Source organism: Alligator mississippiensis, chromosome 5 (genome assembly GCF_030867095.1).
Source record: "Alligator mississippiensis isolate rAllMis1 chromosome 5, rAllMis1, whole genome shotgun sequence".
NCBI classification, from domain to species: Eukaryota; Metazoa; Chordata; order Crocodylia; family Alligatoridae; genus Alligator; species Alligator mississippiensis.
Genome location: NC_081828.1, coordinates 24,008,956 through 24,030,080, shown reverse-complemented (window position 1 = coordinate 24,030,080; position 21,125 = coordinate 24,008,956). Strand labels below are relative to the sequence as shown.

Sequence of the window (21,125 nt, the reverse complement as noted above, 5' to 3'; positions counted from 1 at the left end):
CATTCATCAAATCAATGACAATTTCACTGGAACCAGTTCCACTGTTTTGCAGCAGACATTAAGTGTCACAACTGCAATGCAGGTTTGCAATGAAGACTGCCCCACAGCCAGGTGCCCCAGAAGTTTTAGCTATGAGGCCATTCCATCCCAATGCTGTTGGAGCCCCAATGGTAACCCAGAAGGTCTGGAAGTCCAGAGAACTGCAAACCAAGGAAGGACTCTCAGGACTTCCAGAGTCCTATGCTGATGTCAGGAAGCCTGGAAGTATTATGGTGGGTTTCTGGGAGGAGCCAGCTGCCTTGGGAATTCCCAGCCCAGAGAGAAGCATATTGTAAGGCCCAGTCAGTTTTAATCTGACTTCTATGCAAGTGCCTCAATACTCTGAAGGTACTAAGACCTATATATCAGGGCTGTCCAACTGGCAGCCTGGGGGCCACATGAAGCTTACACAGGTTTCTGCCCAGCCACGACCCCCTATCACTCTGGCAGCAAGAGCAGCCAGAATCTCTGGGATTTCCCTCCAGCTTTTGTATTCTGCACATGCCCCAGGGGATGGTACAACACAGCAAGCAGCACTCAGGCTGAGGCTGGGACTATGCTGTGTGCAGTGCAGCAGCAGGGAATGGAGGGTGGGGAAGGGGGAAGTGTCCACGTGGCTTCACTGCAACAGTTGTGGGGGAGGAAGAAAGGAGAGAAGGATGTGCCCACACAGGCATGAGCTGCAGCAGGGTGAGGGGTGTGAGCATACAGTGCAACAGGTGGGCATCTAAGCAGCATGCAGCCCCTGACCACTTAGAAGTTGGACAGTCCTGACCTAGATAATACTTCTCTCGTGCCTCCACCCCCCTACCCCTTCCTAGTGGCTTTGGAGGAAAAAGGAACCAGCTTTGCAGCACGGAATGAACCACATACTCCAGGTGACAGGAGCAACTACCAAAGCAGCCAAAAAGACATTCAGTCATTTGGATAACCTGCTATATTTCCAACTACACACTCTCCTCTGGGATGATCATTTGTTTCAACCATTTCCCTCTCCTCCCTTTAGAGTCTCTTCTTTTCAGCTTCTCTCCACACCTGCCACCTTAGCCTCTTCTTCCCCATCCTGTCCCTGTCACTTCCCTTTAAACATCCCTCCAACCTCAAAAAACAACCATGGTGGACTGACTTGCACGCTTCCCACCATTTTCTTCACTCTGGGTGAGTCTACACATGCCCATACAGCACCATTGTTACTGCACCATCATTTAGTGCTTCCTTTTGGAGCACAGGCTGCACTATGCCATGCATGGTTATTTTTAGCTGCTACATTGCCATAGCAGTGCACTATACTGAGGGAGCATTTGCTATGGCAATGTCACTGCAGCCTCATGGTTTTTGCCTTGCAATGCTACACTGTTGTAGCACATTGCTAGTGACATTGCATCACATGTAGATAGGCCCTGTGTATGTGTATTATCCATTCCTTTTGACATTTGAGGCAGAAACTGCATACTACTGCACAGAGGCACAGAATCTGTCATAATGGGGGTATCTTGTTTGATCTTTGGCTGCAAAGATAGGCTTTTGCCAATTAACAAAGTATTTATACTATTACAATGTTTAAATTATTAAAACCAGAATCACATTAATCATTTTAAAATATATTCTGGAAATGTTAACTTCAGAGTGAAATTTCTCACATCTACTTACTGCACGGATGCGAATAGTTTTGAAAAACTAAGAGGTCTTGCAGGTTCCTCTCTCAAGTGGTAGTAGCCTGTTTACATGTGCACATTCCAATACTATGTATATATAGTTATATGAACTCTTAGAATTATATATAAAGTGCTAATGACATACACTACTAGAATTTTTATACCATATGCACACACACTAATATATAATCACACAAAAGGAAGGATTCAGCATGGATAAATGAAATCAAGCAAGCAAGAGAATGATTTAATCATATAACAATAGAGCTAAATACTCACCTAACTCAATATCTCGTATTCCCATATACATTTCAAGAAGGTCATCAACTTTCTTTATTGCTTTTTCTTCAACATCAGAGGGCTTTATTAAAGGAAAAAGATAAGAATGAATCTTATAAACCCAAAATGAAATGCTGTGGTTACAAAGGCACTCAAATCAATAGAAGTTTTATAGTTAGGATAACTGACTTATCCCTAGCCAACTAATATATATTAAGTAACTCTATCTTACTATTTTGGTCTTTAGTTAAGATTTAAGAAGAAAACCAAGGGTGAACCTGTAGCAAGACAAAGTCAGAGTTAACAAGAAAAAATTGGCTTTCTTGGTTGAAACACAGACCAAGGAGTCTAACACGTGCACGAGTCAGAGGCTCGAACGAAAGCCCGTGGCGCAATGAAGGTGAGGGCCGGTGCGCGCCGGCTGAGGTGGGATCCCGAGGCCACCGTTTGCGGAGGGCGCACCACCGGCCCGTCTCGCCCGCCCCGTCGGGGAGGTGGAGCATGAGTGTACGTGCTAGGACCCAAAAGATGTTGAACTATGCCTGGGCAGGGCGAGGCCAGAGGAAACTCTGGTGGAGGTCCGTAGCGGTCCTGACGTGCAAATCGGTCATCCGACCTGGGTACAGGGGCGAAAGACTAATCGAACCATCTAGTAGCTGCTTCCCTCCGAAGTTTCCCTCAGGATAGCTGGCACTCGTCTGTCTCCGCAGTTTTATCTGGTAAAGCGAATGATTAGAGGTCTTGTCCAAGTTTGCAGATGACACAAAGCTATGGGGAGAAGTGGACACGCTGGAGGGCAGGGAACAGCTGCAGGCAGACCTGGATAGGTTGGACAAGTGGGCAGAAAACAACAGGATGCAGTTCAACAAGGAGAAATGCAAAGTGCTGCACCTAGGGAGGAAAAATGTCCAGCACACCTACAGCCTAGGAAATGACCTGCTGGGTGGCACGGAAGTGGAAAGGGATCTTGGAGTCCTAGCGGACTCCAAGATGAACATGAGTCGGCAGTGTGACGAAGCCATCAGAAAAGCCAATGGCACTTTATCGTGCATCAGCAGATGCATGACGAATAGGTCCAAGGAGGTGATACTTCCCCTCTATCGGGCGCTGGTCAGACCGCAGTTGGAGTACTGCGTGCAATTCTGGGCGCCACACTTCAAGAAGGATGCAGATAACCTGGAGAGGGTCCAGAGAAGGGCCACTCATATGGTTAAGGGCCTGCAGACCAAGCCCTACGAGGAGAGACTAGAGAAACTGGACCTTTTCAGCCTCCGCAAGAGAAGGTTGAGAGGCGACCTTGTGGCTGCCTATAAGTTCATCACAGGGGCACAGAAGGGAATTGGTGAGGATTTATTCACCAAGGCGCCCCCGGGGGTTACAAGAAACAATGGCCACAAGCTAGCAGAGAGCAGATTTAGATTGGACATTAGGAGGAACTTCTTCACAGTTCGAGTGGCCAAGGTCTGGAATGGGCTCCCAAGGGAGGTGGTGCTCTCCCCTACCCTGGGGGTTTTCAAGAGGAGGTTAGATGAGTATCTAGCTGGGTCGTCTAGACCCAGCGCTCTTTCTTGCTTATGCAGGGGGTCGGACTCGATGATCTTTTGAGGTCCCTTCCGACCCTAGCATCTATGAATCTATGGTGACACCCTATGCAAGTAGAGCAGAATACATAAATCTGAATTCTCTCCAGCTGACATATGCATGCAAGTACTTAAACATTTAATGTCATGTATGTCAATTTAATGAAATGCGTGGCACATTCCATTTTTTGGCTAATTGCATTCCATCTTGCTTGTGCATGATGCATGTGGCAGGGAGGGAATGGTGTGTTGTGTCTTTCATTTTACTGACAATGCCTCATGGGTAAGTCATCATTCACCATTTTGAGTTATCAGCAAAAAGCTATAACTGAAAGTGATGAAGGTTAATGCAGAGAGAGGTGTTTCCTTGGTCAAAGATAGTTTAATATGCTAATACAGCTCCACAAAAGGAAGCTAATAAATCTGTTACTGAAACTTCTATTATTTGTATTGCAAATAACGCTTAGAAGGTCTAATCATGGAGCATTCTGCTAGGCACTGTACAAACACAGAATAATGTACATTCTGTGGGATCTAAAGAGTCAGTTATTTGTAAATTATGTGTACGCATTGGTGTTATCAACTCCTGCATTCAAAGAAAAAGAAAATCCACAAACCAAAGCCTGGGGGGAAGAGAGGGGATTGGTTTTAAAAATCACAAGCTTTTTAAAATATATATATTTGGAATCCTTTAAATTTGTCTTCTGATATTTGAGCTTTTAAATTTGTTATTTATTATCTCTGCATCCACAAGACCATATGATATTTAACAAAATATGAAACATTTTTCATTAAAATTCTGTTTTATCACTTCTGTAGAATGGCAAGTCTGATATTTTGCAGTCGTATATGGTCCTAAAAGTTTCAAATACTATATTCTGCCTATATAAACATACCATTTCCTCCAGAGTGGCGGGGCCTTTAGATCTCAGTCGAAGTGTTTCTCTTCCCCTTGAGATTTTAGTCTCTGATAGATTTCCACCTTTAAGCCTTGGTTCAATCATTTCTATAAACAAAAGTAGAATTGTTAAATACACAGTTCAGTTACAATTAAATCAATATGCTTTCATTGACTATCTCATCTAGATCAGAATTTAGGTCTAAATTAAAATCTAGATTGACCTAAAAATGAAGTGCAATTTACAGTGCAGCAATCAGACATTGAAAGGCTCTGGCATGGACCACAAACCTTTTAAAATACTATTACCATATAATAAAATTGAGACTTACATGGACAAATGCATAGATGTACACTTAGTGCATGCCATTATGAAATCAATAGGAGTTTTAACATGGACTTCAGTGAAGTCAAGATTTTACATTTATCACTAGTGACATTGTCCATTAGTTACACGATTAGTATTGGGTCTTCTTGTCTAACCTGGAGAAAGTTTTGAGCTTCATTCTGATAGGTAAGAGTCTCAGACCTAAAATTTGGCATTGCTGTCCCTGGGACAGATTTTTACAGGTAAAGTTTACAACGCTATTTCAATTTCTCGATTCATTTTCAGCTGAGCTGGCCTTAATCTGTGTGGGGTTGCAGAGTGTGCTGTGTGCGGCCAATATGGGAAACTATTTCTGTAAAAATTTGTTACTCTATACCAGTGGTTCTCAACCCACAGCCTGATTGGTAGCATGCAGCCCAATCTACAGACTGCTGCAGCCCATGTGACATCCTGTTCAAGCATTTTTTAAATGGCTACACAAGGAGTAAATTGTGCGAGTGCAGCCCACAACACATTGAGAGCTGCAAGTGTGGCCCACTATGGCAAATAGGTTGAGAACCACTGTTCTATACCCTGCCTACTAGTCCTCTTCTTGGTACTGATGAGAGCTAACAGTGAGAAGAATCCCAAAAGCCCAGAGCCTACTAAACCATGGTTCATTATCAGTGTCTGTTTTGTCTTCGGCTATATTCCCAATCCACAATGAGCCTGTTTTATATGGTTCATTAAGAGCAATTTGCAATCTGGCCATGTGCTATCAACAGCAGAATGAGAGCCCGAGTTAGTTTGCATACCTTATGACTGTCCTGTAGTCAGCTATTGCTTGTGGACTGGCACTGTTTTCAATGTGAAGGCAATTTTTTTGTTTAAATTTTGAAAGGACTACATTGTGAGAAAATGGGTATGACAAACTTTAACTCCAGATTAATGAGTTATTTGGAGGACATCTATATACTTATACAGATACACATGCAAAATGTGCTTGCGTATGTAAATATCACAAGTTCTGCGTGCCTTAATACAGAGGTGCTCACCTTCTGGCCTGCAAAACAGTGTTAACTGGCCCATAGGTTTGGAAATTTGACAGATAGAAAGCAGTGGCAGCATTAATTGTTGCTCCCCTGCTAGCGAATTTCCAGCCCCGTGGGGAGCCCAATGGCTGGATGATGTGACCCTGTGCAATAAATCAGACTTCAGCACAGGCTAACCACCCGAGTATTTACTCTGCTTCTTGAGCAGGTTTTTCAGCCTAGCTGAGCTCCATGCTGAGATCATTACCAGTACCTAAATGCTCTGAAGAAAATTTCTATTCTTGATCTAATGCAATTTCTAGGTAACAGTTATTGCTAGGAAAGCGTTCCTTCAGCTATTACCATGTTGATACCTTCTTTCAAAATAAATGACTTCAGTATATGGATAAGCTAATAAAAATATAAGACTGGGGTTGTCAAGTGTGGATACGCGTACCCCAGGGGTACTTGGAAAGGTGCTAGGGGATACATGCAGGAAGGGACAGGCCACTGCCATCCACCATCCCCCGCCGCCACCACTGTGTGCCAGTCACCCCTGCTCTGTCTCTGGCTGCTGCCACCAGAAGGGGTACACTTCTTTAAAAGGGCTGAAAACCCCTGAATTAAGACATAGTAAAACAAAAACATTTGGTTCATAGCTAGAAAGTAATCTAATATGTATTTTATTGTCTTTAGAGGACTTTAATAGTCTGGTATTTAATAAACTGTACTGAACACATTCTTTCAATTGTGAGGTTTATGCTGCCACCCTTTTATTCCTGCTTTTCATCCATATTATACAAGTAGCAAAAGCATAAAAATAACCTGGCCATGAATTAAAAAAAAAATAAATAGTGCATTTGTATATTCTTTTGAAAACCGATTTATAAAAGTAGTGACCAGTCTTCCTAAAGGACTGCATTATTTATTTTACAATTATTACCCATAACTTTTATAAGGCAACACAGTGGAAAACAGGTTTATCTTTTTAGAAGTTGTAAAACATTTTTTTAAAATAATCAAACTATGAAAGCCATTGTCACAGAGTCATAGTACTCAGAACTGTGAACTATAAAGATACAATCTCAGGTTTTTTAAATGGACCATAACCTTTCCAGGGGTTACCCCTCAAAAGAATTCCTTCTCTGTAAGATTCTCTTAGTAAACTATCTTTTAAAGATAGGTCTTTAGTATTTTATATGTGTTTTGTTCAGCTGGGTTACAATTGGTGGCAGCTGCTTTAGAAGTCAAAATACTGAGACAATTTGAGGAAGGCTTTCTTTTTTTGCTCAGATTTAAAATTCACTTTTGGAATACTGTATTTTAAAATAAATTTCCTCATATTAATACAACCTTACCACAGTCTACTACTACTCTCATATATATCCAGCATCACTGTATTTTCCATAACCCTATGTATATTGTTGGATTCATGTTCTAGCTATAAAGGAATAATTTCATCCTCATTGAGAATTCAAGTTCTTAATCATTATACTCATTCTCAACATACACACCAGCTCTATAGCAGTAATTGTTTACTTATGACCGACATAGGCTCTTTGTTGGGGATTTGCAATAGGCACCCAACAACATGGCCAAACTGCCTGCAAGAATTATCTTGGCCAGAACAGGCCTTATTATTTCAACCATGATTCAAATAAAAAATTTGTGCCACACTTTCTTCAACTAGCTTTGTGGATGCTGCTTCATTTCAAAGAGGGCCAGCGTGTGATGATATGCTCAAAGAGGAGAGTAATTACCCCATCCTTACTCAGGCAAAGCTTTGTGTCCATAGTTCTATACGCTGATCAGAGCAGATGACTTGGTATGCACTGGGGGAGGAGAGGAAAGGCCTATTCCAACGAGTAAACATTACTCTTCTATGATGTCCAGGGAACAAAGAAGCAGCAGGTGAACAACTGTGAATCCGCAATTTGTCTCTTAGTCAAAACGTCTCCCGGAGCTACCCTGGGAGAGCTGCAGTTTAAACACCCGCTTGCTTGACAGCCTTATGTTCCAGTTTAACTTGAAAATATGTCTGGATTCTTACCTTTGAGGCAGCAGACTATTCTGACTTACTTTTAATAAAACAAAACAAAACAAAAACAACCCCCCCCCCCAACATCTGTATACAGCATGAAGAAGAAAGTAATTATGAGCTGTAGTAAAAATTTAATCCTTTTAGGTTTACGATTGCCAAAAAACCTCCATAAACCAGTTTCCCCATAACAACTTAGCATATTTTCTAATAGAACTTTATTTTAAAAATTGTGGAGGGAGGAGGGATGGTAATCTACTAAAAGCGTCATAAAGTACCTGAGTGTATCCTGGAATATTTTTTTTTTAATCTTATTGAAATAATTTGAACATCAAACACAATGAGTAAGAAGCCTATTGTTTCCATCTTCCCAAATACACATTATACAGGGCTCAGCATCACTCAGATTCATATGTATGCACATATGATGTACCACACACGGATACACATGCCAGAAGCAGCACTTCACCCACACCCCTCATTTTAGCCTGCAGCAGCCAACATAAAATGCCTTCCAGTTTCTCTCATCCTTTCTAATTACTGCACTTATTCTGACACCAAGTGTTCACAGTGAGGTACTACAGGTCTTCCCAAACTGATTGCAGATTGCAATGATTTGGAAAATAAACTTTTCAACTCGCTGATGAAATGAGGCAGAGGAAGGGAATTTTCTAGAGTTTCAGGGTTTGCATGTATCAATTCTAATACTGATCTTAAATACCGGATGCTGAATTATTTACTGTTACAGAAAAATAATTCATAGGAAAGAATAACTTTTTAAATAATTCCAGTTTTTATTCCTATTTTGAAATTTTAGCTTAAACAAAGGACTTGCATTTCAATCCCATTTTTTTAAAAAAGTAACACGCAAATGATTAGCGATACGAATGATTCTTTTCTATATAAAGACCCAAAATGGATCACTGCCACATGTTTTTTTTCAGCTGTCTGCTGAGGGGCAAGAGATTTTTATGCAGGGAGAAGTAGCTAGGGATGGAATCTCAGTCTGTTAGCATTTTTAATTAAATATTTACATTACGAAACCCTACCAGTTGGGAAAGCGTTGACAGCACAGACTAAACAGATTGTATTGGCAGGGGTTTGAGGAAGAGGGGACCCTGCTGAGCATACAAATCATGCATCACAGGGCCTCCATGCTCCCTGTGAATGCGGTCTGTGAAACAAATCTATACCGATTCTGCCAGCACCTGTGGGCAGGGAAAGAGACAAGTGGCTGACGTTAGGTGAGTCTCCCAGTGGAACTGATAGGAGCGGTCTGATCCGACACTGGACTACTGACAGATACCTAGAATTCTAGGCACAATGTTTGAAAGGGCTGAACACATAATAGCAAAAGTGGATTAATTCATTTCCATCTTCAGAAGAAAAACTAAGCACCTTGACAACTAGGCTTCCTTGGGCAGTCATCTGGGACAAATATTGTTCCTTTTAAAAACTAAATCTACAAAACAAAGCAGCCACAGTATTTTAACATCCAGATACATGGTGCAAACAATACATATCACTTACCAAATGCTTTCATAGGCTCTATCAACTGTAGCTTAAATGTCTGTCCCTTCTCCAGTGCTTTTAGTAGCTTGGCAACTTCATAATGACGATAACCCACCACATTTTTCCCATTTATAGATTCTATATGATCACCCACACATACCATTTTGATTTGGTCAATAAGGCTGCCTTCTTTAATACGCTGTTGGATTGAAAGAAAAAATTAGGAACAAAATTAGGTGGGGGGGGGAAGTTGGGGGCCAAATTCACTGCTCCTACAAGCAAGTAAAATTCTAGTGATGCCAGCAAGGCTTAGTTCACTGTCTATTTCAAGGCTAGGAAATGCATTTATTGTGCAGCATACAGGAAATTTATTGCACCACTCCAATTTCTGATTACCAGATTTGTAATACACGACATTATGACAACATTCTCCTACGCATTTACAAAATAATCTCCTCCTCCCCACCCCAAGTCATTACTCCTTGGATCATTCATTTCATTCAAGACTAAAGCTTTACATCCTAGCTATAAACCCAGAAAATAAGGGCATTTATTATAGACGTGCTCAGGGAGGTGGGAGCTTCAATTAGCGCAGCTCTAGACCCATGCTAATTAAAGCACCCAGAGTGTCATATGTATCAGCATCCCCATGCTGAAAAATGGCAGCAAGGCACTTGGAACTAAAGCTCATTGAACAAGCTTTAATTTTAAAATGTTCGACCACCATTTTTCAATGCGGGGATGATGATACACATGACACTAGAGGCTGCTGGAACATGGTAATCATCACACTCCAGCAGACTTGATTAATTGAGTAATTACAGTGCGTCGGAGCATCCTCCCTGCATGTGTATAGGAGCCCTAGGACTGCATAATAGAACTTATGACAAAACTTGTGAAATCATAGAAAACTGAAATAAGGAAGATGACTTGTGACCGAACAAAAGTTGAAAGTTGCAATTTCAACTTCATCTGTAAAAATCTGAGCAAGTTATAGCCTTAGAACTTTATTATACCAAGTGTTAAAATTATAAACAGGTGCAAGGGCTTATAACTATCAGATTACCTAATACAAGTGCTTATTCATTAATAATGAAATAATTAAGTTTAAATGAAAAGACTATACATGACAAAAGTGATTCCCCTAAATACAGCTGTTTATTCAACCAGATACAGTCTCTGCTTTGTAATATACCTGGGACTACATTTTTTTAATCCGAGTGGCACTGAACTGTAGCAAGATACAACTCTTTCCTTTTGTATATTTAGGTCTTCTCTCTTATTTAATACACCCACTGATTAAACAGTATCTTTTAAAACTGCTTGCTTTGCTGACTCAGTTTAAAACATAAATACTTTTACAATTGTTAGAAAATGTTCCAGCCAGCTGACACGTTATTAAAGGTACCAGCAGTTATGGGTGATATATCTACACTTAGGACTCCCACTGTTGCTACATTAATACGGCAGCACAGGTGCTAGCTACAATGCTTTCCATCTTTATATTACACTACAATCTGCAACATTCCTTCAGAGAAGTGACTGATGCTCTCTTTTTTTACTTCTGAAACATGCCCAATAGGAACAAAGACACCCATTCTAAAGGACCATTCAAATAATAACTAATCTGGCAAAAGTGTCATTAGACCCTTGCCCAGAACAAAAGCATCCCATTAGTAATTAAATTTACCTTTATGAAGGCACAGCCAGTTCCATTGTCTGTAATCGTAAGCCCGAGTGACTCTTCGGATTTAAGAATATCCACTTCCTTTTTTGGTCCTTTTATGTGTGCAAATATGAAATCTTCAAGGCCAATTTGCCCTCCTAAGAGCTTGTCCATGTCAATTCTATGTGTATTCAAAGTGCAAAACATGATCTATAAAGAAAGGAGGGGAGGAGAAAAAAAAGAAATTATGTCCAAGTTCAGTGTTGCACCAGCCCTGGTAAACCCAAATGTAAACGACAGGAAAATAAAGGGCAGAAAGCATTCTGGTTTCTCTGAATTTCTGTCACAACTTCAAAATAAGTTTAAAATAAATATATATTTATGATCTTCAGTGAGGATTCTCATTTTTCACATAAAATCACCTGCACTACTGGCTGTGTGTGCTGACATCCACTTACATGACAGGTACCATACCAAAAAAACCCCACACAATTCTGCAGAGATCAGTCAGCAAGACGCAGAGAAGAAAGAGAGAACTTGTTTTCCGACAGTCTCTCTCCATGGCCTCTATGAGAAGGCTGAGCTGAATAGGGTAAATTAATCTGGGAAGATTCATCAGCACTAACAGCAAGTGTCCTAAGCAGGAGTGTAGCAATTTCTTATTTAAGAGCTCCTGGCAGTCTTAACCAACTATCAACCCAGCTTCCCTCCCATCTCAGCGCTTCTATTAATCAGGGTTCAAAATTCGGGGCCAAGACTAAAGCATCCCAAGCTGCATGTTATTCAGAATTTATTTTCTGATCAATACATTACAGATGCTGCACTTATGGTAGTGAATCCTTTCCCATCCAAACCAGCTACCAGCTTCATTAGGTTCCAATCAATCACAAGATGCAACTGGTCAGCATCTCCTATCCCACTTCACCTGCCATATGCCCACCAAGATAATCCGATATGGGTGGGAGTATTTCCAGAAGTGCAAATAAACGAACATCAACATCCAGTCAGGTTCTCTCAAGAGTGGAGCTTTGGCTTAACTGCATTTCCTCTTGCTCCATACAGCAGGGGTGGCCAACGTACAATATAACTGCTACTAGTAGCACTAGCAGCCTGTGTGTGTGGCACGCGACAGATTGGGGAGGCAGTAGACGGAGTAGCAGATAGGGCAGAGAGCACAAATCAAAGTGGCTGATCGTGAACAGGAAGGAGATCAAAGTGGCACTCAGGAAGAGCAAGAGACTTTATTTGTGAATAAAGTGAAACACCTGCTGAAAAAAAAAAAAAAGGTCAGCCCCACTGCCCTAAAGGAATTTGAAATAAGTTCCATCAGGCTCCAAGAACAAACTGGGCGCAGTCCATTTTCTTTTATTCATACCAATATGTATTTTGCTCTATTATGCAGTCACATTTCCCCAGGCACTCCCATTAAAAAACAAATCAATGGAAGAATATATTGTCCACTATGTAAAGTGGAATTTAGGCTTTCTTCTCATGCAAAAATGGATACTGTTGGGGAGGGAAACAAAAAGATTTTGGGGACAATCATTTTGCTATATCAAAATAGCAGCGATATCTCTGAATTGTTTTACTAGCACAATATCAGGCTAGAAACCTTTTTGTTCTCAAATATCCATAAATATCAAATGTTAAAAGCCAGCAGCCTGCTAAAAAGTTAAAGAAAACAAAAGACAACTTTTGTTTTAGCAACACAACCTTTGTACATTTATGTATCACGTCTTCAAAGAATCAAGAATATGCATTAAATTCTTAGTATGCACCAACTAGAATCAGTCGCTGAAATATGCCAGTTTGCAGAGAATTGCTGCCGAGAAGTCAGTGAAACTAGTAAACCCTTTGGAAGTGTGAATTAAAAATGAAAAGCCCATAAGCCCTAACTACTCTGGAGTTTAGCGCTGACTGACAGCCCATTCACAAAATCACCTTTGATCTCCAGCAGACTTTGTACTTCCTTATTCTGATAGCAGCCCTTCAGGCTAATTTAGATTTTGGTTTCACAGGCATAAGTAAGGAATAACTCCAGCAGGTCAGCCAAATTAAACTGTCAGATCAGAATCAGATGCCTAACTTGTTACACAGCAAGAATGTTACCCAGGAATTCAGATCAACTTAAGCAAGCACAAGCTGTGACTCTTCAGGAAGAAGTTAACTATTGGGAGCCCAGCCTAAAAAATACCTATGAAATAAGATCCTTTGGACTGTGTCATAAGAATGTAACTACTCAGTTGGTTTAATAAAAGATATCACTTCTAGCCAAAGAACCTTTCTGCCTAATTCCTAATTTAAAATCAGTTACAAAGTAAAGACTAGATCTATCTTGAAAATACTCTGGAAAGAGAGAGAGTGATAGAAAGACGAAGTTCTTTGGGTAAATCTGATATCTTTTATTAGACTAACTCAAATAGTTGGAAAAATTATTCTTAGCAAGCTTTCAGGTTTAAATACCCTTCATCAGGCTGAGGAAGCATCTGCAGTTGGTGCTTTTCTCAGTCTGACAAAGATATCGAATTTACCCAAAGAACCTTGTCTGCCTATGTCCTTACACCAACATGGCTACAATCTACACCCCTGTAACAGAGTTACTCAGGCACTCAGTTTTACAAAAGATAATTATAATTTAAAATGCATACGGTAATCAGTAGAGGTACTCCTTGCCTTATAACAAAATTGAGTTGAATCTTTAAAAAAAAAATTCGACCCTGAAAAGTAATTACATCTTATTCAGTCAGTGTGCTCCCTGTGGGTATTGAGTCAGAACATGCTTACTGTATTCAGACAAATTGTTTTTGCTGTTTTTACCTCATTAGCACCTGCAAGCTAACAAGGGTTTGAATGAGCAAACTTCAGTCAGCCCCATTTAATGCATTATCCCTCATTCATTTTGATTTGCAATTCGAGCACCTCTCTACTGCTGTAAGAGATTTTACATTAGTAGGAATGGTTTAAAGTAGTGCTGGATGAAAAGTTTTTGCCAAAAAACGGTGTTTCATCAAAACCATATGTTGTTGAAATCAATTAAAAAGGTTTGAACCACTTGGAGAAAAAAAAAAACAAGGAGTTTACAGTTATTTTATTGAAGATTTCCTGTTTTTCCCCATTCAGGATTTCAGTTCTAGACTCTAGGTAGTTTTCCACATTTGCCTCATGTGGTCTTGTATTGTGTGAAGCGGCGTACCAAAAACTCGCTGTGTCAGGAAGCGCAGTTTTCAAACTTGCTGCTGCTCCTGGGCCACAAGCATTGTGGGTGGCCACAACCCTGCAGTGCTCTACAGGCATTACTTCCTGAACCAGAAGAGGAAAAACCACATTTGCAGCCTGGTGGAAATACAACTATATTGCTTCTGGTTGGGAACTACCCTAAGCAAAACAAGGACAGAATCAGAAGCAGTACAATGCTGCGACCACAACCCTCTTCGACTGTGAGTAGCGTGCACAATGAGCTCTCAGTGCTCACCAGCATGTCAGCAGAGCTCCTAGGATAGTGCTTTCCAACCTCTTCCTCTGCATCACCTCATTTAAACACTGGTGTAGGTTGTAGCCATGCTGGTTTAAGGACATAGGCAGACAAGGTTCTTTGGGTGTATCTGATATCTTTTATTAGACCAACTAAATAGTGGGAAAAAATTCTTAGCAAGGGTTTAAAAACCCTTTGTCAAGCTGAGAAAGCATCTCCTCAGCCTGATGAAGGGTTTTTAAACCCAAAAGCTTGCTAAGAAAATTTATTCCAACTATTTAGTGGGCTTAATAAAAGATATCATATTTCCCCAAAGAACCTTGTCTGTCATTTAAACACTGGAACTTTTTTTGCAACCTCAAAATGATGCACACAAAATCAATGCCTCCTCCCCCGATGGGCACCATGGCCAGAGCAGAGCTCATCAGGGGGAGAAGGAGGAGGGGCAGGAGGGGGTCCACTGCAGTCTCGGGGCTCCCTGCCCAGCCTTCTTCCCCCCAGGGGGCGGGAGCCCAGTGGGTGGGACCCAGCACAGGAGGGCAAACCAGGGAGGGGAGGCTCCACCATGAGAGAGGGAGGAAAAAAAAAAAACAAGATTTCAGACACGGTCAAAGTAAGACCAGCAAAATCCACTTTGACTGACACTGCTTGATCTTCTGAAGAGATACATCCACAGAATTACAGTCAGCAACTCAGAGGACAAATAATGAGAAATCTAGTACTTAAAGAAGTTGTTCTTGAAGAAGCTAAGACTCAATGAAATAACTCTGGCATCAGTTTCTTCTAAAACTTTGTTCTACTTCTAGAAAGGATATTTTTAACATTATTAGTTACAGCTCCCAGATAAGGGGCAAAGCCACAGCCTCCACCTGCTCTGGACATGGTGGGAGAAAAACAGGTACCACACTGCATTTCTCAGAAGCAAGAGTCTCCATCAGCCACAATTCCCTAAGCCCTTTCTGCAAAATGAAACAGGCAGAGTCATCAACATTTCCAGTTGTACTGAGGACAGCATTAGTGCTATTTTCCATCCCTGTGAACAGAGTTACTGAAAGACTACAAAACACTCTGATCATGATCACAGTCACAAAGTACAGGTTCTCTCACCAACCATTGGGGCTAGGTTCCTGAAAGTTCCCGTGGTTGGCAAAACCGTGGATGCCCAGACAAAAGGCTTATGGGAAAAATGGCAGGTGGCAGGCTGGTGTATGGCCATGGAAAACCGTGGTTACTCAAAACCATATACCATAGTATCCAAAATGGTATATAGAATATCAAGTATGAATAGTCAAAACCATGGTTGGTGAGGGAAACCTGTATGCAGGTGTGGCAGGACACTGTTGGTGCCTGCCACTTTGAGTGGAGCCAAGCAGTCAGCAGGTGCTTGATTGCAACGGCCATTTTAGATCTCTGGCGGCCTCTATAAACAGGGCAGTTCGCTGCTGGCAGGCCAGGCAATAACATAGCTTAGCTGCAAGGCTCCATGCAACATCCTGGAGGTAAGGGCAGGAGCTGTGCGGGATGGTTTGGAGGCTCCTGGTCCTAGGCACGACCTAAAACGGCACCCTGCTGGGAGTGGGTGCCGTGGTGGTGCTCCCAGTGGTGCAGGAGCCCCCAGGAAATACCATTTGTGATTGGAGGTAGTGGAGCCAGGCATGACTGTGGCCCTGGCATGACTGCGGCCACCTGAGCCCTGTGGGGTGCAAGACCCCAAGGAGTGAGAGTTGGGGCCAGGCATGGGTGCAGACACCTGAGCCCTGTGCAGTATAGGACCCCAAAGAGAGGCAGTTGGGGCTGGGCATGGCTACAGTCACCTGAGCCCACTGGGGAGGGAAGCCCTATGGCCCCAGTGAGGGAACAGAGATGAGAAGCCCTAGTGAGGGGGTGGCATGGAGCCCCAGTGAAGGGAGAAAAACCAGAGGGCTGGGAGCCCAGTATGTTTGAGTATATAGTGTTGCCCCAGAAGGACCCAGGGCAAGCTTAGACCTGGTCAAGTAATTGGCTGGCCACTACCCTGGTGAGGGTCATGGGAGAGACCCAAAAGATGGTACGTCTGCCACCCAAGGTATGAACTAGCTAAAGCCCATGGCCTAAGGGGCCCGCTCCAAGAGGGAGCAAGGCAGTATAAGTTGTTGATGCGTGAAAGAGACCCTGAGAGAGGGGATGGAGTATGTGAGGCCCTAGTGAGAGAAGGGCGGTATGAATGTGTGTGTGCCTGAGGCCTGACAACGAGGCCTAAGCTTGGTTCAGCTGTAAGCCAGGAGCATTGTCATCTGGATGCCATCTGCGAGGCTTGGGCTGTGGTGTAGGGGAGGATCAGAGCTGCAGATAGCGCCCCCTGGCATCGGGGCAAGAATGGGCAGCCTCCCGCCTTAATATCCTAATTAATTAACAACAAGGCATGACAGACAAGACAGGTGGGTGGTGTGCCCAAAGGCAGGTGGGGAATCTAGTGCTGTGGCCAGTTGGGGAGCCCCACTTTGCCAGAACAGGCAACCCCTGCTTAGCACTTTTAATCGGTTCCTGAGAAACTCAGCATTAAGCAAAACAAGCGTTAAGCAAAACCAGAAGTATGTGATGACCCAAGATGGCAACCACAATTGTTTTTAATCATCCAAGGTGACTACCATGAGTGTTATAACAAAACTCGCTGAGCACCAAGTGAAATCAGGTATCAATTTTAAATGAGCATTATAGCGAAATAGTGCTAAGCGAAATAGTGTTAAGCTGGAGTTGCCTGTACATCTTGCTACCATTTAGTTAAATGCCCTTTTAATAAGGGAGACATGGAATCTGCTGCAGAGTAAACTTTTACTGCAATATACCTAAGTGCTTTCCAATGATTTTGTCAAGTCCAGGACCATGGATTCTGTCCGCCTTCACTGCAAAGGGCACACGTGCTCACCTACAGCCATACCTATTCCTACTCCAAAACAGGAGACAAATAACAATGTGCAAGTTAGCAGGGTGGACAGAATCTGGGACACCTCAAGACTTAAGTGTATCGGGTGGGATTTCAACATGGTTGGTAGACGGATATAGCTCCCTCCTACCAAGCTGATTTGCTCCCAAGATTTTAGACTGCTAAAGCCACCTTTGGAAAAACCCACAGGAGCCTTCCTGATACTCCCCTCTCTATAGTCACCACTTTTCCTTCTTCCCCTTCATACCCAACTACTGAATTTATTAAAGTTTAGAGGTTATTCCCCCCAACTCAGTAAGTCACTTGAACTCCTGTCTTCTCAACTATAAGCAATACCATGAAATTCAAATGAAAGTGGCCACAAGGACATTTCCTGTTCGAGGTCAAATAGTTCATTTTATATTCAAAACATGAAATGTCTGTTTGTGAAATAGATTCTTTTAGAATGTCGATCCTGCACAACAAATCCAATATTTCACCTTTCATCCACAGCAGGGGCAGGCAATTATTTCAGCTAGAGAGCCGCTTAACAAGTTTTGATGAGCTGTTGAGGTCCACAAGAGTATCCCTGCCTTTTGACAGGTGACCCACCCCCTGGTCACTAACTTTGGACCAGAACTCTCACCCCCTAACCCCTGACCTTTGCCATCAGAAGTCCCTCCCCTCACCCTGGAACTACTCCATTTGGGAAGTGGGGGGTGCCATATTGGACCTGGAAAAAAAACAAACCAAGTTACATATTAAAAATAAAACATCCACAATAATACATTTTAATTTTATTTAAAATATATATTTTTTGTCCTGATTTGTCTGTTTGCATCATGTATGTAGAGGTGACTGCATAATAGGTCAAAATGAAGCCTTACTCATATATTGCAGGGGATTTTGGGGGGGTATGGCAGGATTGCAGAGGGGGATGTTTGTGGGAATATGTGGGTGTGTGCATGGGCAGGTTTGGGGTTTGTGGAGGGGAAGGGTGGCTGGGGGTACGTGTGTAGTGGAGTGTGTATGCATAGCAGTGAGCGAGGCTCCCCACAGATGCGCACAGGCATCTGGGGCTTGTGGGGGATGTGGGTGAAGGTGTGAGTGGATGCAGTGTTTGAGGGGAAGGGTTTGTGTGTATGGTAGGCTGTGCATGGGAGGCCCCCCTCCTGGTGCCCAGCCCTGAGCTGGTCAGCACCCGCCCCACAACAACCCAAAGCCCACGTGCCCTGCAGCATCTCCCCGCCACTGCCAACAGTGTACAGCCCCAACTTGCACCTACTCCAGCCTCACTCCGGAGGAAGCAAACCAGCTGGAACCCACGCCACAACCCTGACACCAGCCTGCCCTACACCTGCTCTGTACCACTCACTTGCGGCACATCCTGCCACCCCCTGGGCATGCAGCAAGGCTGGGGCAGCTCCGCGGCTGACCTGCCTTTCTACACAGACCAGGCGGCGGTGTCAAATGGAAGAAGTTGCTGCCTCCTGGTCTGCCTATAAAGGCAGTCCAGCTGCGGAGCTGAGCCAGCCCCGCTGTGTCCCCAAAGGGCTGCATGACGTACTTGGGCCAGGCAGGACTGAGGGACCGGCCGTGAGCCAGAAAGCCAAATCTGGTCCATGGCCTGTATTTTGCACACCCCTGATCCAGAGTCAGGATGATTGTTTTTAAAACTGTTATTTTTATTTTTTTTGCAAAAGGGAAGGGGGTTTCTTTGTTTGTTTGTTTTGGGTTTTTTGTGAGCTTTATTTAAATCTTTTCACATAGGCCAAACAACTGCTATATTTGAATGTCCTATTTTAGCAGCCAGAGTCAAAGTCTTTCACATCAGCTAGCCAGTGACTACTCATCTAACGTTCTGGTTTAACATTTTATTCTATTGTGTAACCCACATATTTTGTGGGTTAACATCACACCAACTACCAAAACTCCATTAACCAATAATCTAAATTCTTTTCAACTCATCAGCAAAGAAGTGATTTCCCAAGGGAATGCAATTCTAAAAGCATTTTGATAGGTCCCCAACTTTGTGTCTTAACGTAGATAATTCATTCAGTTCAACTGCGATTCTGTTCTTGTTCTTCCAGTGCAAAGTAAAGGAAATGTTATTGAATTTTTACTTTACAAAACAGTTCCCTTATTTTGACCTTGTCAAACACGGACAGTCATCTAGAAACTAGTTTTGCACCTTTGAGTAGATAAAATTGGCAACAGAACAGAAATGTGATATTTAGAAACACGATCCAGAGCTTCTCTTTTTAGACCTTCATCTGGGTGGTATTTCCCACCACAGCCTATAAGACTGGAGAACTTAGGTATGTATGAGTCACTAGCTACCAGCCTGGAAGAGCATCATCTAATCAAAAATAAAACTTGCATCAACCTTTACACTCTTTCCTTGTTTGCGAACAACTGCTGTATTCAGTACAGCTTCATGGAAAACACTAAAATAATGAAGGTTCATCTAGATAAGATAATGTGTGCTGTCACCACATATCAATTAAAGTGCACTTGTATACCTACACCATGAAGTACTTCCAATGAAAAATACTATTATGTTAAAAATGATTACAGCTTTCCCATCATATTCACATAAGTTTAATCAAAACCAATAATGCAACTTAAAATGGTTTTCCTGAGTTTCTCGATAGGGGGGAAATGTTAAAAAAACAAATCAAAAGGTACAAACTTTCCTGTTAGTTCTTCTACTCTCTCCTTACCCTGCACTTTTCCTGCCCATCTCTTAAAAGCATCCGATTTTCAGCCAGCATAGTATTACATAGCAGACTTCTCATGCCAGCTTTACTAACAGCATTATAAATTGGAGCAGCAACATCAGCCAGCAGGTATCTAGGATCCTTCTTTTGCTAACAGGGTTATCTTATACAGCTTCCAGGAACAGAAGAAAATCCCATTTGGCTGGAAGACACTATGGGCTGATGTATAAACTCTATAAAATATAGATGATCTAGATAGTCTTACTAAAATAGAATATTCCCTTCTTAGAAATTCCAGGGCTACAGAAGTGATAGTTGCCAAGGGAAAAAAAAGTGTTCCTCAAATAGTTATCAAAATGAACCTTATTAATCACCTTATTAAGGACTCAAGCAGGGGGCTGGATCAGATGATTCCATGTGGCCCCTTCCAGCCTTGTGATCCTAGGATCGCAAGTTCAAGTCACAGAATGTGAAGCAAATGGAGGCATCTAAAAAACCTCAGTGGACACTTTCCAAAATTTAACCCAAGTAACTGACAGATCATGTAATTAAGTAAATAGTGAAATAAGATCTAATCCTTTTCACCGGTACCATTTTAATCTAGCAGTTTTCATTATTAGAGCTCAGAGCATTTTATAGAAGGCCAGTTTCAACTTTATAGAGGGGCACCTGAGGCACAGAAGTGAGTTCTCTCTGGTCAGTGGCAATCAGAAAGAGACACCTGGTTTCCTGAGCACCAGTCCATTGCAGAACCCCTGGAATAAGTTCAGTCCTGTATCTATTAATACAAGAAGGTACAGAGGCAGCCCCCCTCCCACTGTTAGTACTACCAGTATACTTTCCCCACTTCCGTTGCAGAAAACAAACATATCTCTGAACTTTCTTTGTGTTACTTCCTAAGAGAGGGAGTCTTCCTACATGAATGAGAATAGTCACACCCTGGAGGTAATAGGCAGGCTAAGCAACAGCTGCTCACCCAACTATTAACAGTTCCTACACAACCTTGTGTCTACAACATAAACAAAA

General features: G+C 42.3%; 1 protein-coding gene across 3 annotated transcripts in view; it reads right to left on the bottom strand.

The window, feature by feature from the left end:
* GIPC2 (GIPC PDZ domain containing family member 2) overlaps nt 1-21,125 on the bottom strand; it is a 47,483-nt gene that overhangs the window by 14,804 nt on the left and 11,554 nt on the right. For 2 of the 3 annotated variants that reach the window (XM_019489168.2, XM_014593823.3), the window contains exons 2-5: nt 11,030-11,215; nt 9,358-9,538; nt 4,450-4,559; nt 1,974-2,055 (exon numbers count right to left, since the gene is read on the bottom strand). In XM_019489168.2, the coding sequence (XP_019344713.1) occupies nt 1,974-2,055; nt 4,450-4,559; nt 9,358-9,538; nt 11,030-11,215 (559 nt within the window). Of the gene's footprint in view, nt 1-1,973; nt 2,056-4,449; nt 4,560-9,357; nt 9,539-11,029; nt 11,216-17,302; nt 17,325-21,125 lie in introns of those variants that run through there. The other variant, XM_059727984.1, reaches the window with a different exon arrangement.